Source organism: Hesperophylax consimilis, chromosome 14 (assembly GCF_061612785.1).
Source record: "Hesperophylax consimilis isolate HC1 chromosome 14, BYU_Hcon_1.0, whole genome shotgun sequence".
Taxonomy (NCBI): domain Eukaryota; kingdom Metazoa; phylum Arthropoda; class Insecta; order Trichoptera; family Limnephilidae; genus Hesperophylax; species Hesperophylax consimilis.
This window is the reverse complement of record NC_142849.1, coordinates 35,434,468-35,460,559: the sequence shown is the minus strand read 5'-3', so window position 1 is coordinate 35,460,559 and position 26,092 is coordinate 35,434,468. Positions and strand designations below refer to the sequence as shown.

The window sequence follows — 26,092 nt, the reverse complement described above, 5'->3', positions numbered from 1 at the left end:
CTTCTACTACCACCACACTAAGCGGAAAATGTTGCTTGTGTAGTTGAGGACTTGAACGTACCACGCCTGGGACTCAAACACGATGTAAACTCACACACTGACCGGTCAAAATATGAATGGTTACATTATGTTTTAAGGTTAATCAATTTTGTTTTCATTTTATCAGACAAGTATTTTTATAATATCATTAGTAGAAGGCTAAATATGTATCAATGGGAATATAAGAAGGATATGGATAGTTGCTATAATTTTAAGGTTCTTAAATATTTTAGTCACCATGTTAGACAGGTACCTTTATAATGTCTCTATTGGAAGGCTAAATATTGCACAATAGGAATGTGAGAAGGTGCTCCGAACCAGGCCATAAGTAAAATTTGCTCCATGACCAACTTTGCAACGTAAAATCCATGATCTGAAAATAGAAAAACAATCAATTCCAAAATTTCGCTTAAATCACCGACAAATCAAATGTGCGCCTATTTGGGAATTGGTCTGTTTGTGATAACAGTATCACTTATCTTATGGTCGAAAACGGAATTAAGAAAGAATAAAAATCATTTCGTCATAAAATTTGCCCGTTTTTTTCTGTTCTGAATTTCTAGGTCAATACAAATATTTCCATCGTAAGCTATTGAACAGTCCTCAAGTAATGCAACTATCACACGAGAATTGAACAATTCTGTTTCTGTCCTAGGGTGAACAGTAATTTGGAAGACAGGACAATGAACCAAGACACTGTCCCAGAGATTGATGGGAAAGCTATCTGCGCAGGATAGTGTCTTACCCCTACCACCGCGCCCGGCCGCGTTGTCCGCGTTTAAATTCGTTTTGACAAAAAGGTAGGACAATAGCCAGTCGCTCCGCACGTATGTATCTCGGCTCTCGACCGTTTGGCATTTTGACAAACTGTAAATTTGTTTGTAAGTTTTATTTCAGTTCCAAGTTGGTGGCCGAATTACGAAACGGTAAACGGTTCACTCAAGATTCTTTATTCAAATGTGAAATTGTAGTGTTTATTTGGACTTCCTTATTCGCATTTCTCGAATAATAAAGTCAGCCCGAGTAAATCACAAAATAATATTTTATTTTAAATCTTACTTGTTGGTAAATGTGGCATTAAGGGATGTCTTGAGAATAATGCTTCCTTTGCAAAATCGTATTCAGCTGTTCCATTTATCATCTGAAAACAAATACGAAGAAAATATTATTCTACAACTTATTTCACAGCACAATAATCATCACAATTCATCAATCAATATTATATTTTGAACATCTACATACAAAAAAATATCTACCTCCAACAAACGAAGTCCGCAAACTCGTAGTACAAATGGGAAATTGATAAATCTACATCGCTTTTGGAATCTATTTGGTAGTAAAACTTTTCGAGTAACTTTTTGGGTGGAATTTCAAAACAATCACTCGCTGGGGGTTAATATTAGCTGTTTAATGTATTTTTAAATGAATAAATATGATATATATATATATATATATATCATATATATATATATATTGACTCGGCCCAAAAAGGTTTTTGTGACCTTTTACTTGCCGAAAACATACAAAAAGCCAAATATTCAGTTCGAAACAAAAAAGTTTTTTTTAATCTCTACATGATGTAATTTCACCAATTTTCCACTGGTACTACGAGTTTCCGGACACCGTGAATAATATTTTTTTACCAGATTTTTTTCTTAATTCTATATTTAAAATGTGTATTTCTTTTTATTAAAATTTTCACGGGTGTGCGTTAGTAATATAAAATTATATACCTTTTCCATTCGTCCAGTTACCATTACTCTCGCGCACCTAGGATCATCAGCCTGGTAGTTCTTAGATTTGCAGAAGTCAGTTTGCATCAGGGATACAGATATTGAACATCTGTTATCAATCTGTAAAATAATATACATTTAGGTATATGCAAGGTATCTAGAACAGAGTTGGCTGCCAAGTCTGAGGTCAGAAACTGATCATAAATTTTAAGAGTCAATTGTAAGGCTGCCTAATACATTAACCAATGTAAATCATACTTGCCAGGAATCAATAAAGGGCAATATATTTATTGCTTCTCACTGTATATAAAATTTGCTTGCAAGCATTACTTACTTCGAGGTCTTTACTTGGGAAGTCCAGAAGTGTTAAGTAAAAATATGGAACTCCGGTTGAGTTTTGTACAGTCCCATCACTCATGGACACCACGCTGCTAAAGGGGTAGTTTTGTGCTTCCGATATTGTTGACAAAGTGACGAGAGACGTCCAATCTATAATAAGTATAAAAAAATGTAGTTAAATGCACCTAGTTTATGTATTACACAAGTTGCAGGAAAGATAAAGATTTTTCGAAAATATTAATTAGCCATTTATAAGACACCTACACACTTAGCACAAAGAGAATAAGAATAGATAAAAGTTTAAGACTGTGTGTGTGTATTGCATGAGTGTGGAACAGGTTTAAACACGGAGAATTGTTAAAGTAATTCTTCTTATTTTAAAAGCAATAATTATTAGCCTGAAACACTCATACACATTGAAAAATCTCCTGATAAAAGATACATGACGCCAACAGGAATACTTCTTCTTCACCAGTTCCCGTGGGCTCATTGATACTGCCAAATGCAATCCTAGAAGCTGTCTAATGACTGGAGAGTCTCAGCATTCCTACTATTAAACCATAAGAATAAGCAAGAAAGCTAAATCACCTGCTTGGTGCATGACGTATCTTGCCATTGCGACGAGATCATTGTGGTCGGGTGGAGATGGTGCATTAATGGCACCTGTCGTCTTGTCCCTGTTGGTTCCTTCCAAGTGCGTTTCAGTACTAGTCCCTCCGCTGGTTGCCATTGATACAAAAGCCAGCAAGACAACGCTTAAGATCCACATTTTTAAATGCCTGGAATAACATAAGAGGAAATGGATTATGTTAAGTGAAAAAGGTTTGTTCAAAATCTTGAATTTAATAATTATTGTCTTTAAACAATGAAACAAATTTTAACTACATCCCATCCCGATTACATTCATATAACATATAGAAACATGTTTTTATGTATATATGTTCTGTATTTTCTTAGAAATATTGGCTAGTTTTCAAATATTGGCAAGTCAAGTACTATAACTTTAAAAAGGTGAGAAGGAACGAAACATCGTCCAATCCTTATTCGAATAAGTGTGTTAAATTAGTTTTTGGATTTTGTTTAAATTGACAAACTTTAAAATTATTTGGAAGATTGGAGTCTAGTTCATACATAGAAAATATATGGATACAAATAATGAATGGAGGGGAGGCAATTTAAGATAAAACTAGATAGAAGAGAAGATATTTGTTTGGAGAGAGAAAACCAGAAAATATGTGATCTAAAGTTCCCACAGAATATACAATATGAGAAAACAAGCACTTTAATTTTAAATAGGTGAGAAGGAACAAAACATCGTCTAATCCTTATTCGAATAAGTGCGTTAAATTAGTTTTTGGAGAAATGGGGAATTGTTGAAACCGTTGAAATCAATATTTTAATGGGATAGTCCTTTGTATTGAGGCATCCATTGGATTGACTAGCAATGTGCCAAGAAACAAGAAAAAATTTCAGCTAGAGAAATGTGGTTTACGAAGGTTGGATGTTGTTCCTATTTTACCAAGGAATCCGCACGATGTCAACATGTCCAGGAAACCAATAAAAAAGTTACGGTTTTTGAATGGAGGCTATCAGCATTCGAATAAGGCTTACTAGGGGATCATCAGAATGAAAAAGAGGACTGGGTTTATGTTTTTTGAGAGAACTGAGAGAGTCAGTGAGAACAAGGGAATGTTAAAAATTATTTTTAAATATGTATTTGAGAGATCCAACTATTGCAATGCACTCGGCTAAAATTATGCAAATTGGTTTGAAATGGAATGACAAAAACTTACATTTTGGTAATTTATCCAAACGTCCAAACCATCGACCAATTATCGAACTGATTTAAAAAGAGCCAATATTACGGTATATATAGTGGAGTTAGAGATATCGATAATAATATTATTCACAAAAAGACATGCGTTGACAACCATTTCTTTAAAAATGTTAATAAAATTAAATTTATTTACTAAATTATTTAATCTTCAGGAAGGCTATTAAAATATTTTTGTAGCTTTGAAAGTATGTATATCTTTATATATATACATTTAAATGAATTTATATTGAGTTAGAATCTGCAGAAATCAACCATATGGCAGTTTCGCGGGACTACCTATCTATTATCTAAATAAATGTATTATTCCAAATTTGTTTTCTTAGAAAACAAAAAAAAAATATATTTTTAAAAAATAATGACAGCACAGTTTCATTTGGTGTGAAGATTAAATAAGGATCAAGGATATTAAAAATCGGTGCCTGTGTGGGTTAGTGGGAGTGTTTTGTTAACACCTCACTACGAGAACCTGTGCTGAGGTATGTACGCATATTAAAAGAATGTGTTAGTATGCCGTCATAAGTAAAAACTCATCATGGCGGCAGTATTATATAAAAAACAGTTTAATGGTTATAATTTCTTAATATTTATTTATGTATAATTAACGCATTTCGGCTTTTGCATACAATACTAATAGTATAAGAAACATAAGTAAAGGACAAAGCAAATCGAGATCCTGTTTAAGAAATACAATATAGGACGGAAAAAATATGTATAAACTCATGTGTAAAAAAAATATGTAACCATATATATATATCTTAAGTAAATGACTTAAGACAGAGGTATACAGTAAATGCAGGGTGTATAATAAGTAATATTTGGAGATCAGTGGTGAAGGCAAGAAATAAAAGGCGTGTAGTGAAGGTCATTGTGTTTTATTGATGAGTCAGGTAGCCGTGACGAGAGTGGACGTAGGACAGATGTATTCTCCGGACGCTGCGGTGATGTGCTGGTCAAGCGCGGGTCAGTGAGTCGACGCCGGGCGCTGGTGACCGGGACTCGATGAAGGTCAGGCACTGGCGAAGAACGTAGGTCTTCAGGCACTCCAGTGCTGACGAGACGGCCGAAGGTGCGGCGGACCTTGTAGGCGGTTGAACGGGAACGGCGTGACCAGTGAGGATGCTGCGTGTCCTCGTGATGGTCATGATGGCGTGGAAGAAGCGCTGGTCAGAGACGCTGGAACCAGGGCGCTTGTAATCCGAGTGGCGCTTGCCAGGGACGGCGATCTAGACAAGGCGCTAAGATTATGTCCCGATAGAGTCCATGATGGTACGGGCGAAGCCGGGTATACGTCCTTCGCGGAGGGGCGCGGGGCGCACCAGTTGTCCCCCGTGAGATTTGTAAACTGACGGCTGAAAGATGACTGACTGACTGACTCGCTGCGTCGGGCATATTTATACTACACGGCCGACGGTAGCAGTAGGTAGATGGACGGCAACTAAATCTTAGGCACTCGCACAGACTGTATGTTTCAGGAACCTTCGATAGCGCGGCAATTATGCATAGGCCGTAGACTCGAACCTTCTGGCGAGTTCTCGTAATGTATAAGACCGACTTGCGATATTATTGTTGTCGTTAGACAAGTAGGTCTTGTAGTACGTAGATTACTTTGTTTTTCGTTGCGGTTTGGACTGCAGGTACATAATTCGGGAGTAGGTACTAAGTAGGTCGAGCGGTTTATTATTGATTAGTTAATCTAGATTTTTCTCGACGCTACAAATATATATTTTAAGTTGAAAAGTTCTAATTGATTATTTTGTAATTACACACAATTTACATTGTTAATTGTGCTGAAAAACTAGTTACTCCCGTAACACTGCTTTTTAAAAAACTTTTAAGGAAGGTGTATTTCCTAGTATTTGTAAAAAAGTATTTGTATCGCCCGTTTTTTAAAAAAGTGGATAAACATAATATTGAAAATTAAAGACCTATCTCTAAACTATGTATCTTAAGTAAAATCATGGAAAAAATCGTACATGACCAACTTTTTAACTTTTGCAAAAATACTATTATTAGCCTCAACCAACATGGGTTTTTCAAGGCAGATGTGTTGAATAGAATCTAGGACATTTTACTGATTTTGTTCTCAACTCTATGGATAGTGGGAAACAGGTTGATTCCATTTACACAGATTATTCGAAAGCATTTGACAAAGTAAATCACGACATACTATTAAATAAGCTCTTGAAAATTGGTGTACGTGGAAATTTTCTGAGATGGTTCTCCGCTTATATTACAAATAAAAGTCAAGCTGTTGCCTTAAAAGGTTACATGTCACAAATTATAACTATTCCCTCAGGGGTACCTCATGGTTCTCATCTAAGGCCTCTCTTGTTTACATTATTTATAAACTACATAAAACGTTTTTTTGCTATTTGTTTTTGGGGTGTTATGCCGTGTTTCGCTAACTCCTTCCTTAGCCAACGTTTCGGACAGCATTGCAGTGTCCATCATCAGGGCAAATGTATTATTGAAACGTTGGCTAAAGAAGGAGTTAGCGAAACACGGCATAACACCCCAAAAACACATAACAAAAATACGTTTGGCCGTGAAAATCTAAAATCATATATTTTTTTATTTTTTTTTCTCGAAAACATATAAAATGCAAATTACTAAACTGATAACTCAATATTTTATTTTGTGAAATAATCTTATCATCTTTGTCTATTTTTTTTATTATAATCATGTGAAAACTGTATTACTACTAACTGTCTTTAATTGTTTTTATAACATTTTGTAATTCCATATAATGTTTATTCTTTATATTTCTTCGTAATTTATAAATATATTGGATGGGTGCAAATATTGAATCAATGACTAGAATTAATGAAACATTATTGGTATAATATTGTAAATAATTGCTGCTATAAATAACTGTTTGTTTCCTAAATAAAATAAAAAATTTAAATTAAATTAAATTGAAAAAAAAAACATATTTTATGAGCGTCATCAACTTAATACAACAAAGAAGGTTATGACATAATAAATTTAAATATTTCTATTTTTGTAACTGATAATTCATGGTGGAATTTCAATATAATATATTATAATAAAACAAATATGAAACTTTTTTCCACTTTAATTTTATTGACCGTAACCGTTTTCAGCTCGTTAAAGCCATCTTCAGACTGGTACAAATTATTCTTTGTCTACGGTTTATATGCATAACATTTGGGGTAGGGATGGTCTACTAGGGTATTTAATCAATTATATCAATTACCTTTGTTACTAGGTCCTTTAAGACTGTCGAATATCTAATTATTTTGGTATTTCCGGTAGGCTTATTACCTTGAGTTTGTAACTCACTTCAATATTAACAAGGGATTAATAAAACTTACAAGGTTTTACCCTGCCTTTTTTAAACGTCATTGCATAAAACAGGTATGATGACCATACTTACAAACTTGTAGATTTGAAATGGATAATAATTATTATTAAATTAAACAATAATAAGCTTATACAAAGGTACATGACAAACAAGTTAAATGGGTAGAATAAATGAGAACTCTTCATTCTGTGGGAAGAAGACGTAAGTACAAAAACACATTGTTATTGGCACCTGTGTCGGATAAGGTCTTTAAGGACAAAAGTAAAAGAATTACATTTTCCTCAACTTATTTATGCATTTCCAAATATCTCCACACGGATCATTAGGGTTATCATGCAGTTTTATGATAAAGTAATATTTTTAATTTATTGTCCTGTTTGTTTCCAGTTCTACGTAATATTTGTGTTGGTTATTCTATTTTCTTATTCCAAAAATCTTGCAAAAATTTCTGGATTGACTTATTTTAGCCATCCCTATGTGTTTAGTTATTTCCTGGGTTCAGCTAAATGTGTTAAATATTGCGTTAATAGCCAGAATCCTGTTGCAAGACGTACTTACATATCCTGACTTTTCTTAGTTATTTTTTAAACATTATTACGGAATTTCTACAGGAAATTTTAGTATGGGAAGTTATGAAAAGGTTTCCTACTTTTAAAACTCGTTAAATATCGATTTACGGGTAGCATCGTAGTGAAACTAGTTCAATATTACTAAGCATTAATTTTGACGGCCTCCGTGGTGAAGGAGTAAGGCTCTCGACTAGCAAACTGGAGGTCGCGGGTTCGAATCCCGTAAATCATATTTTTATTTTAGTTTCAATGTACATAAACAGTTAACATAGCCAATAAGAAATATAAATCATTATATTATGTTAATTAATGATACAATTTTTTAATGTTCAGTTGAAAAATATCTATTGGACAAAGTATTAAAAATCGTTTTCCCAAGCGGCATTACCATGGTCGGTTAGTTCTGCATCTCGGAACAACAAAATTAATGTGACTGTTCCTGCCAACTAGCCTGAAATTGTCAGGAACATAAAACTGTAATTTATTATAAAATCAGGAATACAGATATCTCCGTTCAGAAGATTATGTGTGGCTGTCAGTAAAAGAGTTTTCCTTCTATCGGCGAAGCTTTCCGAAATGCTACCTGCTAATCTATAGTATAAAGCTAATCTATAATATGGAGTTGCTCACCACAAATCCCAGCACTCTTAAAGCTTCGCTTCATAGCGTTTCTATGTGGATATGAAACGTTAGCTACGTATCAAATGTGATTCACAAATCTTTCGAAATAACAATTGCTTAAGATAATAATAACCTGGTGAACTTGACTCTTTAATTAAGTAGCTTATTGGTTTATAGAAAAACAACTGATTAATTAAATCAATTAAAAAAGAACTTAGCACTTGTGGAAAATGAAAAACCGATCACTTTAATCTTAAAACGATTGATAATAAACGAAAAAATTCAAATTAAATAATATAATCATGAAAACAAGTAGGTATCCCTTTCATTATTAATTCGATCTATAATGATGTTGTGCGTTTGACTGTGCAATCAGCAACAATTTTCTGCATTTGAAGTACTGTGACAAAGTCGATATTTAAATATACTATTTCATTCCACAATTTTGACGTGAAATAGCTTAAACTACCCTAAAGTACAGTAGTTTTACGTATGGGGTGACCAAGTTAATGGTTTCTTTGGCGTGTACTCCTTATATGAGACCACTGCATTCTGTCAAACAGAAGAAGCGAACCTTTATATTTACCAAACAAACTTTACATTTGACACATTTGATATAACTTGATTCTGTTCGACCTACTAGATAAATTAATATAATTTAATATTTAGATCCACAATTCAAACAGAAATGTAAACCATTTCACAAAATTACGCACCTTCCGTACTGCACTATTAAAATGTTATTTATTTTCCAAATGAACACTTCTCTTCCGTCCACAAGCAAAAGCTTCTAATGAAAGAACAGTATAAATATCAAATAGTAAAACCTTCTAGTAAGTTAAGTATTATATACAAAAGTTTCATTAATAAAAAACAAAGATAAATGTTATTTTTTTATTTAAAATTAATAAGAAACCTGAATTATTATGTACAAAAGTTTTATACGGAAAAATATTTTTTTAATGTAGGTATATTATATTCGGAAAACTCAAACTCAAACTGATCGCTTTCATATCACTTTTTAAAAGTGTGTTGGATTGTCACTATGTTAAGTTATCATGGAACCATTTTTACCATATTATTAATGTAGTTCCGAGGACAGGTCTCTGTGGAACTCCTAATTTATTCTACATTGGTTATGTACTTTAGTTACTTATTTTCGGTTTTTCTAAATATGTATTACTTATTAATTTAATGTATCCAAGATGAGTAACCAATTCATATTTCAGTAATGTGTTGATAGTAAGGTTTTTATGATAAAGGCAGATAAATAAATAAAATAATCATAAATGTAAACTAATAAATGTGTATGAGACGACGGCATTTGTTTTTTTACTAAAAAAATGTTTTTTTTACTATTTTAAATCAAAAAACGATTTTAAAGTTACGCTATATAGGTATAATAATTGTTAAATAATTAATTATCATTTTTATAAATTAAATTAATAATTTCGACGGCCTCCGTGGTCAAGGAGTAAGGCTTGCGACGAGCAAACTGGCGGTGGCGGGTTCAACTCCCGATGTGCGCAATAAAATATATTTGATTAATTTGAGTTATTACACAATTTACGCATTAAATTTAATATATATGGTGTCCGGGGGAAAGTGTGCTAGCTTCGGTATTTGATTCTACATGATAGTAGAAGTAATAAAGTACCTAAAAACTACTCTTAAATAAAAAGAGTTTCGAAACAAGTAATTTTTCTTTTCTACTTCTAAAATCATATCAAATCAACCGCCAAAATTGGTGCACTTTACCCCCGGGTACTCTGTATGGAATAATTATTGGCTGCATTTTCCAGAGTGAAAGATACTCTCAGTTTCGCTCTGGGATAAGACCACCATTCAGAATTGATATTTTTTTAATGGCTTTGGCCGTGTTTGGTGAAAATATCTGAGAAGCCACGTATTTCCCCACCTTCCTCTCCCCATCACAACCCCTTCCTCGTAATCTTCAGTCTCACAACATACCCCCATTGGGGATGCCATAGTCTAACTGGCTCCTGTCAGATGGCAGCAGTTGGGACTCTTGTGCGGTTTCACATTGATAAATTTTTTTTAGAAAAATAGATTTTTCTACGAATAGCAATGCAATGTCATTTGCTTCGGGAATTTGGGTATCTTATGCGGTATTAATAAAAAATACATAATGCATTTGCCCAAAGATAATCCTTCATTTATTACATTTTATATTAGTTTTATAAAAAGACGATTACACACATATATATATATAAACATGTACACATATTGATTTATTTTCATAACAGAACGACAAACATTTCCAAGTTACGAATAACCTGACAATATACGAAAATCTTCTACTACCACCACACTAAGCGGGAAATGTTGCTTGTGTCGTTGAGGACTTGAACGTACGACACCTGGGACCCACACGCGATGCCAACTCACACACTGACTGGTCAAAATATGAATGGTTATATTATGTTTTAAGGTTAATCTTTTTTTTTTCATTTTATTAGACAAGTATTTTTATAATATCATTATTAGAAGGCTAAATATTGATCAATAGGAATGTGAGAAGGTGCTCCGAACCAGGCCATAAGTAAAATTTGCTCCATGACCAACTTTGCAACGTAAAATCCATGATCTGAAAATAGAAAAACAATCAATTAGAAAATTTCGCTTAAATCACCGACAAATCAAATGTGAGCCTATTTGGGAATTAGTCTGTTTGTGATTACAGACTTATCTTATGGCCGAAAACACAATTAAGAAAGAATTAAAATCATTTCGTCATAAAATTTGCACGTTTTTTTCTGTTCTGAATTTCTAGGTCAATACAAATATTTCCATCGTAAGCTATTGAACAGTCCTCAAGTAATGCAACTATCACACGAGAATTGAACAATTCTGTTTCTGTCCTAGGGTGAACAGTAATTTGGAAGACAGGACAATGAACCAAGACACTGTCCCAGAGATAGAAGGAAAGCTATCTGCGCAGGATAGTGTCTTACCCCTACCACCGCGCCCGGCCGCGTTGTCCGCATATAAATTCGTTTTGACAAAACAGTAGGACAATAGCCAGTCGCTCCGCACGTATGTATCTCGGCTCTCGACCGTTTGGCATTTTGTCAAACTTTAAATTTGTATGTAAGTTCCATTTCAGTTCCAAGTTGGTGGCCGTATTACGAAACGGTAAACGGTTCACTCAAGATTCTTTGTTCAAATGTGAAATTGTGGTGTTTATTTGGACTTTCTTATTCGCATTTCTCGAATAATAAAGTCAGCCCGGGTAAATCACACAATAATATTTTATTTTAAATCTTACTTGTTGGTAAATGTGGCATTAAGGGATGTCTTGAGAATAATGCTTCCTTTGCAAAATCGTATTCAGCTGTTCCATTTATCATCTGAAAACAAATACGAACAAAATATTATTCTACAACTTATTTCACAGCACAATAATCATCACAATTCATCAATCAATATTATATTTTGAACATCTACATACAAAAAAATATCTACCTCCAACAAACGAAGTCCGGAAACTCGTAGTACAAATGGGAAATTGATAAATCTACATCGCTTTTGGAATCTATTTGGAAGTAAAACTTTTCGAGTAACTTTTTTGGTGGAATTTCGAAAGAATCACTCGCTGGGGGTTAATATTAGCTGTTTAATGTATTTTTAAATGAATTAATATAATATATATATTGACTCGGCCCAAAAAGATTTTTTTAACATTTTACTTGCCGAAAACATACAAAAAAAACATATATTCAATTCGAAACAAAAAAGTTTTTTTTAATCTCTACATGATGTAATTTCACCAATTTTCCACTGGTACTACGAGTTTCCGGACACCGTGAATAATATTTTTTTACCAGATTTTTTTCTTAATTCTATATTTAAAATGTGTATTTCTTTTTATTAAATTTTTCACGGGTGTGCGTTATTAATATAAAATTATATACCTTTTCCATTCGTCCAGTTACCATTACTCTCGCGCACCTAGGATCATCAGCCTGGTAGTTCTTAGATTTGCAGAAGTCAGTTTGCATCAGGGATACAGATATTGAACATCTGTTATCAATCTGTAAAATAATATACATTTAGGTATATACAAGGGATCCAGAACAGAGTTGGCTGCCAAGTCTGAGGTCAGAAACTGATCATAAATTTTAAGAGTCAATTGAAAGGCTGCCTAATACATTAACCAATGTAAATCATACTTGCGAGGAATCAATTAAAGGCAATATATTTCTTGTTTCTCACTGTACATAAAATTTGCTTGCAAGCATTACTTACTTGGAAGTCTTTACTTGGGAAGTCCAGAAGTGTTAAGTAAAAATATGGAACTCCGGTTGAGTTTTGTACAGTCCCATCACTCATGGACACCACGCTGCTAAAGGGGTAGGTTCGTACTTCCGGTATTGTTGACAAAGTGGCGAGGGACGTCCAATCTGTAATAATTATTAAAAAATGTAGTAAAATGCACCTAGTGTATGTATTACAAAAGTTGCAGGAAAGATAAAGATTTTTCTAAAGTGTTAATTAGCCATTTATAAGACACCTACACACCTAGCACAAAGAGAATAAGAATAAATAAAAGTTTAAGACTGTGTGTGTGTATTGCATGAGTGTGGAACGACTTTAAACACGGAGAATTGTTAAAGTACTTCTTCTTCACCGATTCCCGTGGGCTCATTAATACTGCCAAATGCAATCCCAGAAGCTGTCTAATGACAATAAGGTCTCAACATTCCTACTATTAAACCATAAGAAGAAGAAAGAAAGCTAAATCACCTGCTTGATGCATGACGTATCTTGCCATTGCGACGAGATCATTGTGGTCGGGTGGAGATGGTGCATTAATGGCACCTGTCATCTTGTCCCTGTTGGTTCCTTCCAAGTGCGTTTTAGTACTAGTCCCTCCGCTGGTTGCCATTGATACAATAGCCAGCAATACAACGCTTAAGATCCAAATTTTTAAATGCCTGGAATAACATAAGAGGAAATGGATTATGTTAAGTGAAAAAGGTTTGTTCAAAATCTTGAATTTAATAATTATTTTCTTTAAGCAATGAAACAAATTTTAACTACATCCCATCCCGATCACATTCATATAACATATAGAAACATGTTTTTATGTATATATGGTCTGTATTTTATTAGAAATATTGACTAGTTTTCATATAATTTCATAATTTTTGTGAAAAATCTATTATTTAGATAAAAATATTTACTTTTCAAATTTTTCTTTCTGGCTTTTCCCTTTCATGGGGTTTTAGGCTAACATTTTTAATTATGAAGAGACGGAAGATGAATTTATATATCTGTTTTGTTTTGTTTTTTTTTGGCAAACTTCAAAATTATTTGGAAGATTATAGTCGAGTTCAGACATAGAAAAGATGAGATGCTGAATGGAGGGGATGCAATTTAAGATAAAGCTTGATAGAAGAGAAGATATTTGTTTAGAGAGAGAAAACCAGAAAATATGTATTTTTTTTTTTTATGTGACACCTCACAAGAGTGTCCCTGCCTGTGCAGTGCACAGACAGGGGAACTATGTCACCACCCGGTTGGGCGGCGTTGTGAGGCGGAGTAAGGTAGGGGCTGTAGGAAGGGATTTGTCAATGCGGGCCTTGAAGAGGCTCGGATTATAGGAGGGAGGAAAAAGTTTAAAAAGGATCTAAAGTTCCCACTTTTAGACCACAGAATGTACAATATGAAAAGTCAAGTACTATAACTTTAAATAGGTGAGAAGGAACGAAACATCGTCCAATCCGTATTCGAATAAGTGTGTTAAATTAGTTTTTGGAGAAATGGGGAATTGTTGAAACCGTTGAAACTAAGGTTTTAATGGGATAGTCCTTTGTATTGAGGCAACCATTGAATTGACTAGCAATGTGCCAAGAAACAAGAAAATATGTCAGCCAAAGGAATGTGGTTTACGAGGGTTAGATGTTGTTCCTATTGATAGAAGAGAAGATATTTGTTTAGAGAGAGAAAACCAGAAAATATGTGATCTAAAGTTCCCACTTTTAGACCACAGAATGTACAATATGAAAAGTCAAGTACTATAACTTTAAATAGGTGAGAAGGAACAAAACATCGTCCAATCTTTATTCGAATAAGTGTGTTAAATTAGTTTTTGGAGAAATGGGGAATTGTTGAAACCGTTGAAACTAAGGTTTTAATGGGATAGTCCTTTGTATTGAGGCATCCATTGAATTGACTAGCAATGTGCCAAGAAACAAGAAAATATGTCAGCCAAAGGAATGTGGTTTACGAGGGTTAGATGTTGTTCCTATTTTTACCAAAGAATCCGCACGATGTCAACATGTCCATGAATCCAAAAAAAAGTTATGGCAAATTGGTTTGAAATGGAATGACAAAAACTTACATTTTGGTAATTTATCCAAACGTCCAAACCATCAACCAACTGTCGAACTGATGATGAAAAGAGTCAATGTTAGGGTATATATAGTGGAGTTAGAGTTATCGATAGTAATATTATTCCCAAAAAGTCATGCGTTGACAACAATTTCTTTAAAAATGTTAATAAAATTATTTTTTTTTATTTATTTATTAAATTATTTAATCTTCTGGAAGGCTATTTAAATATTTTTGTACCTTTGAAAGTATATATATCTTAAATATAAATATAAGTGGATTCATATTGAGGTAGAGCCTGCAGAAAAGCAGCCATGTGGCAGCTTCGCGGGACTACCTATCTATTGCCTATTTATAATATGTATTATGCCAAATATGTTTTTTATTAGACGAAAATAAAATAAAAAATTAATAATAATAATAATGCGCTTCATATGAAGAAATAATAATAATAATGTTCTCTGCCAATCCCTACTAGCTTACGGCATTATAATCTGGGGTGGCTGTGCACAATCTACCATCGAACCTCTTCTAAAAGCCCAAAAAATGGTAATACGTGTCATTAACAAGCGACCGACAAGATACCCCTCCACTCGACTCCTCATAGAGTATAAGGTCTTAAACATACGACAACTCCACCTAAAATTTTCGCTAATACATTTCCTATTCAAATATAAAAACAAAACTCTCTTACAACACAACTACACCACCAGAACAGTAACCAACGGTCACTACAAAGTACCTTCACTAGATACCACGTCAGCTCAAAGACAATTTTTCTTCCTAACTCCTAAAATCTTTAACCTTATCCCCTGAAAACCTAAAAACAGTGAGTCAACGCCATTCCTTTAAAAAACAAATAAAGAAACGGATCCTTACACACCGAATACATTACAACTACAATACCCATCCCTTCATCACTCTATCAATTTAATCACCTTTCAGACAAAACACAATAAATCCATAACATTTGGGGGAGGAATGGTCTACTGGGTATTTAATCAATTATATTAATTACCTTTGTTACTAAGTCCTGTAAGACTGTCGAATATCAAATTATTTTGGTATTCCGGTAGGCTTATTACCTTGAGTTTGTAGCTCACTTCAATATTAACAAGGGATTAATAAAACTTACAAGGTTTTACCCTGCCTTTTTTAAACGTCATTGCATAAAACAGGTATGATGACCACAACTTACAAACTTGAATTTTTGAAATGTAATAATAATTATATTAAATTAAACAACAATAATGAGCTTATACAAAAGAGAATTACAAACAAGTTAAATGGGTAGAATAATGGAGAACTCTTCATTCTGTGTGAAGAAGACGTAAGTACAAAAACACATTGTTATTGGCACCTGTGCCGGGTAAGGTCTTTAAGGACAAAAGTAAAAAAATTACATTTTCCTCAACTTATTTGTGCATTTCAGAATATCTCCAGACGGATCATTAGGGTTATCATGCAGTTTTATGATAAATTAATATTTTCAATTTATTGTCCTGTTTGTTTCCAGTTCTACGTAATATTTGTGTTGGTTATTCTATTTTCTTATTCCAAAAGCCTTGCAAAAAATTCGAGATTGACTTATTTTAGCCATCCCTATGTGTTTAGTTATTTCCTGGGTTCAGCTAATTGGGTTAAATATTGCATTAATAGCCAGAAACCTGTTGCAAGACGTACTTACATATCCTAACTTTTCTTTGTTATTTTTTAAACATTATTACGGAATTTCTGTATGAAATTTTAGTATGGGAAGTTATGAAAAGGTTTCCTACTTTTAAAACTCGTTAAATATCGATTTACGGGTAGCATCGTTGTGAAACTAGTTCAATATTACTAAGCATTAATTTTGACGGCCTCCGTGGTCGAGGAGTAAGGCTCTCGACTAGCAAACTGGAGGTCGCGGGTTCGAATCCCGTAAATCATATTTCTATTTTAGTTTCAATGTACATTAATGTTAACATAGCCAATAAGAAATATAAATCATTATATTATGTTAAGTAATGATACCATTTTTTAATGTTCAGTTAAAAAATATCTATTGGATAAGTTATTAAAAATCGTTTTCCCGAGCGGCATTACCATGGTCGGTTAGTTCTGCATCTCGGAACAACAAAATTAATGTAACTGTGCCCACCAACTAGCCTGAAATTGTCGGGAACATAAAACTGTAATTTTTATAATATCAGGAATACAGATATGACCGTTCAGAAGATTATGTGCTGCTGTCAGTAAAGCAGTTTTCCTTCTATCGGCGAAGCTTTCCAAAATGCTACCTGCTAATCTGTAGTATAAAGCTAATCTATAATATGGAGTTGCTCACAACAAATCCCAGCACTCTTAAAGCTTCGCTTCATAGCGTTTCTATGTGGATATAAAACGTTAGCTACGTATCAAATGTGATTTACAAATCTTTCGAAATAACAATTGCTTAAGATAATAATAACCTGGTGAACTTGACTCTTTAATTAAGCACCTAATTGGTTTGTAGAAAAACAAATGATTAATTAAAATCAATTAAAAAAGAACTTAGCACTTGTGGAAAATGAAAAATCGATCACTTTAATCTTAATACGATTGATAGTAAACGATAAATCCATGTATTTGTAAAAAAAATTTAAAACACAACCTAAAACATTAGTCCATTACTTTTATTCCGCGGACTATTGATTCTTATGGTGTTGAAACATTACAAATAATATTTTCCACTTTTCTGTGAATGTAATATGTACACTCCCTCAAATTTTCTTTGTTAATTAAGACAAATCGTAGAGTGTCATACATCTTATTTTCTTTGATAATACTGATTCTATTGACAAAGGGGTTGGTCATTGCTCAGATGTACATTCCGGATTTCTCCCGGATTGCAGCTGGTTTTCAGCAGTGCCTCTAATACACATAATCAATAATTAAAATGAAATTATAATTAATTAAAAACACAAAATTTAAATTAAAATAAATAAATTCAAATTGAAATTAAATAATATAATCACGAAAACATGAAGGTATCCCTTTCATTATTAATTCGATCAATAATGATGTTGTGCGTTTGACTGTGCAGTCAGCAACCATTTTCTGCATTTGAAGTACCTACTGTGACAAATTCGATATTTAAATATACTATTTCATACCACAATTTTGACGTAAAATAGCTTTAACTACCCTAAAGTACAGTAGTTTTACGTATGGGGTGACCAAGTAAATGGTCTCATTGGCGTGTACTCCTTATATGAGACCACTGCAGTCTGTCAAACAGACCACGCGAACCTTTATATTTACCAAACAATCTGTACATTTGACACATTTGATATAATTTGATTCTGTTCGACCTACTAGATAAATTAATATAATTTTATATTTAGATCCACAATTCAAACAGAAATGTAAACCATTTCACAAAATTACGCATCTTCCGTACTGCACTATTAAACTGTTATTTATTTTCCAAATGAACACTTCTCTTCCGTCCACAAGCAAAAGCTTCTAAAGAAAGAAAAGTATAAATATCAAATAGTAAAACCTTCTAGTAAGTTAAGTATTATATAAAAAAGTTTCATTAATAAAAAACAAAGTTAAAATGTTATTTTATTATTTAAAATTAATAAGAAACCTGAATTATTATGTACAAAAGTTTTATACGGAAAAATATTTTTTTAATGTAGGTATATTATATTCGGAAAACTCAAACTCAAACTGATCGCTTTCATATCACTTTTTAAAAGTGTGTTGGATTGTCACTATGTTAAGTTATCATGGAAACATTTTTACCATATTATTAATGTAGTTCCGAGGACAGGTCCCTGTGGAACTCCTAATTTATTCTACATTGGTTATGTACTTTAGTTACTTATTTTCGGTTTTTCTAAATATGTATTATTTATTAATTTAATGTATCCAAGATGAGTAACCAATTCATATTTCAGTAATGTGTTGATAGTAAGGTTTTTATGATAAAGGCAGATAAATAAATAAAATAATCATAAATGTAAACTAATAAATGTGTATGAGACGACGGCATTTGTTTTTTTACTAAAAAAATGTTTTTTTTACTATTTTAAATCAAAAAACGATTTTAAAGTTACGCTATATAGGTATAATAGTTGTTAAATAATTAATTATCATTTTTATAAATTAACTTAATAATTTCGACGGCCTCCGTGGTCGAGGAGAAAGGCTTGCGACGAGCAAACTGGCGGTGGCGGGTTCAACTCCCGATGTGCGCAATAATATATATTTGATTAATTTGAGTTATTACAAATTTAAGCATTAAAAATAATATACATGGTGTCCGGGGGAAAGTGTGCTAGCTTCGGTATTTGATTCTACATGATAGTAGAAGTACTAAAGTACCTAAAAACTACTCTTAAATAAAAAGAGTTTCGAAAAAAGTAATTTTTCTTTTCTACTTCTAAAATGATATCAAATCAACTGCCGAAATTGGTGCACTTTACCCCCGGGTACTCTGTATGGAATAATTATTGGCTGCACTTTCCAGAGTGTATGATATTCTCAGTTTCGCTCTGGGATAAGACCACCATTCAGAATTGATATTTTTAATGGCTTTGGCCGTGTTTGGTGAAAATATCTGAGAAGCCACGTATTTCCCCACCTTCCTCCCCCCATCACAACCCCTTCCTCGTAATCTTCAGTCTCACAACATACCCCCATTGGGGATGCCATAGTCTAACTAGCTCCTGTCAGATGGCAGCAGTTGGGACTCTTGTGCGGTTTCACAATGATAAAATTTTATTAGAAAAATAGATTTTTCTTCGAATATCAATGCAATTTCATTTGCTTCGGGAATTTGGGTATCTTATGCGGTATTAATAAAAAATACATAATGCATTTGCCCAAAAATAATCCTTCGTTTATTACATTTTATATTAGTTTTATAAAAAACGATTACACACATATATATATAAACATGTACACATATTGATTTTTTTTCACAACAGAACGACAAACATTTCCAAGTTACGAATAACCTGACAATATACGAAAATCTTCTACTACCACCACTCTAAGCGGGAAATGTTGCTTGTGTCGTTGAGGACTTGAAAGTACCACGCCTGGGACCCACACGCGATGCCAACTCACACACTGACTGGTCAAAATATGAATGGTTATATTATGTTTTAAGGATAATCTTTTTTTTTCATTTTATTAGACAAGTATTTTTATAATATCATTATTAGAAGGCTAAATATTGATCAATAGGAATGTGAGAAGGTGCTCCGAACCAGGCCATAAGTAAAATTTGCTCCATGACCAACTTTGCAACGTAAAATCCATGATCTGAAAATAGAAAAACAATCAAATCCAAAATTTCGCTTAAATCACCGACAAATCAAATGTGAGCCTATTTGGGAATTAGTCTGTTTGTGATTACAGACTTATCCTATGGCCGAAAACACAATTAAGAAAGAATTAAAATCATTTCGTCATAAAATTTGCACGTTTTTTTCTGTTCTGAATTTCTAGGTCAATACAAATATTTCCATCGTAAGCTATTGAACAGTCCTCAAGTAATGCAACTATCACACGAGAATTGAACAATTCTGTTTCTGTCCTAGGGTGAACAGTAATTTGGAAGACAGGACAATGAACCAAGACACTGTCCCAGAGATAGATGGGAAAGCTATCTGCGCAGGATAGTGTCTTACCCCTACCACCGCGTCCGCGTATAAATTCGTTTTGACAAAACAGTAGGACAATAGCCAGTCGCTCCGCACGTATGTATCTCGGCTCTCGACCGTTTGGCATTTTGACAAACTGTAAATTTGTTTGTAAGTTTTATTTCAGTTCCAAGTTGGTGGCCTATTAAGAAACGGTAAACGGTTCACTCAAGATTCTTTATTCAAATGTGAAATTGTGGTGTTTATTTGGACTTTCTTATTCGCATTTCTCGAATAATAAAGTCAGCCCGGGTAAATCACACAATAATATTTTATTTTAAATCTTACTTGCTGGTAAATGTGACATTAAGGGATGTCTTGAGAATAATGCTTCCTTTGCAAAATCGTATTCAGCTGTTCCATTTATCATCTGAAAACAAATACGAACAAAATATTATTCTACAACTTATTTCACAGCACGATAATCATCACAATTCATCAATCAATATTATATTTTGAACATCTACATACAAAAAATATCTACCTCCAACAAACGAAGTCCCCAAACTCGTAGTACAAATGGGAAATTGATAAATCTACATCGCTTTTGGAATCCATTTGGTAGTAAATCATTTTGAGTAACTTTTTTGGTGGAATTTCAAAAGAATCAGTCGCTGGGGGTAAATATTAGCTGTTTAATGTATTTTTAAATGAATTAATATAATATATATATTGACTCGGCCCAAAAAGATTTTTTTTAACATTTTACTTGCCGAAAACATCCAAAAAAACCAAATATTCAGTTCTAAACAAAAAATTTTTTTTAATCTCTACATGATGTAATTTCACCAATTTTTCACTGGTACTACGAGTTTCCGGAGACCGTGAATAATATTTTTTTACCAGATTTTTTCTTAATTCTATAATTAAAATGTGTATTTCTTTTTATTAAATTTTTCACGGGTGTGCGTTAGTAATATAAAATTATAAACCTTTTCCATTCGTCCAGTTACCATTACTCTCGCGCACCTAGGATCATCAGCCTGGTAGTTCTTAGATTTGCAGAAGTCAGTTTGCATCAGGGATACAGATATTGAACATCTGTTATCAATCTGTAAAATAATATACATTTAGGTATATACAAGGGATCCAGAACAGAGTTGGCTGCCAAGTCTGAGGTCAGAAACTGATCATAAATTTTAAGAGTCAATTGAAAGGCTGCCTAATACATTAACCAATGTAATTCATACTTGCGAGGAATCAATTAAGGGCAATATATTTATTGCTTCTCACTGTATATAAAATTTGCTTGCAAGCATTACTTACTTCGAGGTCTTTACTTGGGAAGTCCAGAAGTGTTAAGTAAAAATATGGAACTCCGGTTGAGTTTTGTACAGTCCCATCACTCATGGACACCACGCTGCTAAAGGGGTAGGTTCGTACTTCCGGTATTGTTGACAAAGTGGCGAGGGACGTCCAATCTATAATAAGTATAAATAAAATGTAGTGAAATGCACCTAGTTTATGTATTACACAAGTTGCAGGTAAAAATAATGATTTTTCGAAAATACGAATTAGCCATTTATAAGACACCTACACACCTAGCACAAAGAGAATAAGAATAGAAAAAAATTTAAGACTGTGTGTGTATTGAATGAGTGTGGAACAGGTTTAAACACGAAGAATTGTTGAAGTACTTCTTCTTCACCAGTTCCCGTGGGCTCATTGATACTACCAAATGCAATCGCAGAAGCTGTCTAATGACTGGAGAGTCTCAACATTCCTACTATTAAACCATAAGAAGAAGAAAGAAAGCTAAATCACCTGCTTGGTGCATGACGTATCTTGCCATTGCGACGAGATCATTGTGGTCGGGTGGAGATGGTGCATTAATGGCACCTGTCGTCTTGTCCCTGTTGGTTCCTTCCAAGTGCGTTTCAGTACTAGTCCCTCCGCTGGTTGCCATTGATACAAAAGCCAGCAATACAAGGCTTAAGATCCACATTTTTAAATGCCTGGAATAACATAAGAGGAAATGGATTATGTTTAGTGAAAAGTTCTGTTCAAAATTTTAAGGTCAATAATAATTCAATTTTTTAGCAATGAAACAAAATTTAAGTGCCTCCTATCCCGATTACATTTATATAATATATAGAAACATGCTATTATGTATATATTTTCTTTATATTCTGAGAAAAATGAACTTGTTTTCATAGTATATTATCATTTTTTTTCTGTCTTTCACCTTTCATATTAAACAAATTATGGAGAGGCGGAAGATGAATTTACATATCTTTTTTGTTTAAATTAAATCAAACTTTAAAATTATTTGTAAGATTGGAGTCGAGGTCAGACACAGAAAAGAAGACATGATGAATGGAGGGGAGGCAATTTAAGATAAAGCTTGATAGAAGAGAAGATATTTGTTTAGAGAGAGAAAACCAGAAAATATGTGATCTAAAGTTCCCACTTTTAGACCACAGAATGTACAATATGAGAAGTCAAGCACTATAATTTTAAACAGGTGAGAAGGAACGAAACATCGTCCAATCCTTATTCGAATAAGTGCGTTAAATTAGTTTTTGGAGAAATGGGGAACTGTTGAAACCGTTGAAACCAAGGTTTTAATGGGATAGTCCTTTGTATTGAGGCATCCATTCGATTGACTAGCAATGTACCAAGACTCAAGAAAATATGTCAGCCAAAGGAATGTGGTTTACGAGGATTGGATGTTGTTCCTATTTTTTACCAAGGAATCCGCACGATGTCGACATGTCCAGGAATCCAAAAAAAAGTTATGGTTTTTGAATGGAGGCTATTAGCACTCGAATAAGGCTTACTAGGTTATCATCAGGATGAAGAAGAGGACTGGATTTAAGTTTTTTGAGAGAACTGAGAGAACCAGTGAGAACAATGGAATGTTCAAAATTATTTTTAAATATGTTATGATATGATATATATAGTTGTTATGATATATATAGTTATATGAGAGATACAACTATTGCAATGCACTCGGCTAAAATTATGCAAATTGGTTTGAAATGGTATGACAAAAACTTACATTTTGGTAATTTATCCAAATGTCCAAACCATCGACCAACTATCGAACTGATGATGAAAAGAGTCAATGTTAGGGTATATATAGTGGAGTTAGAGTTATCGATAATAATATTATTCACAAAAAGACATGCGTTGACAACCATTTCTTTTAAAATGTTAATAGAATTCTATATATTTATTCATTTATTTAATTATTTAATCTTCGGGAAGGCTATTAAAACATTGTTGTACCTTTGAAAGTATGAATATTTTTATATTTAAATATAAATGGATTTATGGAAAAAATTCGGTTTATGGGAGTCACTCGAATAACCGAAATTGAACTTGATTTAGACTAATTTAGGGCTGGGGAATCCGAATCTGTAAGAATTAGGTGGGAGTCGGCACTATTAACTGAGTTATAGGGTTTTGAAATTTCGTACGCGATACATAGGAACCATGTTTTATTTATCAATTATGACATAAGAAAATCAAATTAGTGACTATTTATTAGTCTCACATTTCAGAAGTGCCAACCAAAAAATAAAAAGTGTTGCCATATAATTATAATATCAATGCATGGAAAATTCAGAAAATTAAATATCATTTGCCAGATTTGTAGTTTATTATTTAAAATCTTGTAAATATTAAATTTATATATATATAACCTAACCTAACTGTGATTTTCTATAACAAAAAAATGACCCTTTAATAACGCCCACTCGCGTCCCCTTTAGAGTTATATCCCAGTTTTCAAGTAGTTTGTGGGCTACGCTAGGTTTGTATAGACTGGTTTGTGATTTGATTCTAATACCTTTTTTCCATGTTATTTCCTGTTACAAAAAATTGCCCCTTTAATAACGCCTGCTCGCGTCCCCTTTAGAGTTACATCCCAGTTTTCAAATAGTTTGTGGGCTACGCTAGGTTTGTATAGACTGGTTTGTGATTTAATTCTAATACCTTTTTCCCATGTTCTTCTGCCTACTCTAACCCAAACTAAAAACCTAACCTATTTTGTAAAAAAATATTATTATAATATGGCAACACTTTTTATTTTTTGGTTGGCACTTCTGAAATGTGAGACTAATAAATCGTCACTAATTTGATTTTCTTATGTCATAATTGATAAATAAACCACCGTTTCTATGTATCGCGTACGAAATTTCAAAACCCTATAACTCAGTTAATAGTGCCGACCCCCACCTAATTCTCCTAAATTAGTCTAAATCAAGTTCAATTTCGGTTATTCGAGTGACTCCCATAAACCGAATTTTACCCGGATTTATATTGAGGTAGAACCCGCAGAAAAAAACAGAAAAAATAAATATCAATAATAAAAATTTTAAAAATAATGGCAGCACAGTTTCACTTTGGTGTGAAGATTAAATAAGGATCAAGGATATTAAAAATCGGTGCCTGTATGGGTTAGAAGGAATGTTTTGTTAACACCTCACTACGAGAGGTGAACAAAACATTGGCCGAAGTGTTCGCATGTTGTAAGAAAGTGTTATTATGCCGTCATAAGTAAACACACATCATGGTGGCTGTTGGGGACTGAAAAGCACCGTCGCACCGCGGAATGCAATAGGAGTGGAAAATTCGGATATGCCGACTTACCCTTTTCTATTCTTCCACGTTTTCTATCCTTTGCGCTGGTTCATACACAAATCACTAATTTTTCACCAAAATTCGCGAGCTCACGATGGCTTTTAAGTTTCGACACGGTCGATAAAGGGGGCTCTGTAATCAATCGTTGTTGACAGGACGATTTTTTCAACTCAGTTCACTAAGTCGGAATAGGAGAGGTAGGAGCTGGGTCGATGGGCAACAATAATATTCATAAAGGAGATCAAAAGGAAAGGCGTGGGTAACACTATACTAGGTACCAACAGTGGCAGTATTTTTGAAAAACAGTTTAATAGTTGTTATATCATAATAATTATGTATATATAATTATTATTTAACCTTTCGGTTTTTACATTTATAATTATAGTATTAGAAACATAAGTAAATAACAATGCAAATTTAGATCCTGTTTAAGCAATACAATATTGGAATTAAAAAATAAGTATAAACTCTTGTATAAAAAATATAATATATTACCTTATATATCTTAAGTAACTGACTTAAGATAGACGAGGTGTACAGTAAATTGTAGGTGTATAATAAATAAAGTATATTACAAGTTGAAAAGATTTAAATGAGGATTATTTTAAATAATAAACAGCTTTTATGAGCGTGTATAACATCATCTTAATACAACATGGAAGGTTAGAACATAATAAATGTAAGTTAAAAAGCTAACACTGAGATCTTTTTCTCAATACAATGATCAAAAAATATATTTTTACATAATATGATCCATAACTAATTAAAGATGAGGTATACATACATGTAGATAGATGCTTAACGGTAGGTATTTACTAGGTCAAATACATTTCTCCTTGATGATTATATATTCCATGAAATATTATATATTTCCCATGAAATAATTTTAATAAATGCATAAAGTGTATAAAATGCTGTACTCATGTAAAGAGGAAAAAGAAACGTTAGTAAAATAAATGTATTATATTACAGGTTTTAAGGGTTTGTATTTTTTTCTAAATAATTTA

The 26,092-nt window shown here is 33.0% G+C and overlaps 2 protein-coding genes and 1 pseudogene across 2 annotated transcripts; all 3 read right to left on the bottom strand.

Annotated features, from left to right (window-relative positions):
* Positions 1 to 272: 272 nt before the first annotated feature.
* LOC149418234 (protein CREG1-like) lies at positions 273 to 3,944 on the bottom strand (annotated as a pseudogene).
* A 6,710-nt stretch (positions 3,945 to 10,654) lies between these two features.
* Positions 10,655 to 13,372, bottom strand: LOC149418233 (protein CREG1-like). Its single transcript, XM_089639391.1, has 5 exons — positions 13,231 to 13,372; positions 12,733 to 12,887; positions 12,399 to 12,518; positions 11,753 to 11,834; positions 10,655 to 11,071 (listed from the first exon to the last, which is right to left on the bottom strand). Exons 1-5 carry the CDS (start codon positions 13,370 to 13,372, stop codon positions 10,968 to 10,970), a joined length of 603 nt encoding a protein of 200 aa, XP_089495517.1. The 3' UTR covers positions 10,655 to 10,967.
* Positions 13,373 to 19,752: 6,380 nt separating this feature from the next.
* Positions 19,753 to 23,549, bottom strand: LOC149418232 (protein CREG1-like). Its single transcript, XM_089639374.1, has 6 exons — positions 23,500 to 23,549; positions 22,263 to 22,453; positions 21,765 to 21,919; positions 21,431 to 21,550; positions 20,787 to 20,868; positions 19,753 to 20,118 (listed from the first exon to the last, which is right to left on the bottom strand). Coding segments are annotated over exons 1-6 (654 nt in total). The 5' UTR covers positions 23,502 to 23,549; the 3' UTR covers positions 19,753 to 20,014.
* Positions 23,550 to 26,092: the final 2,543 nt, after the last annotated feature.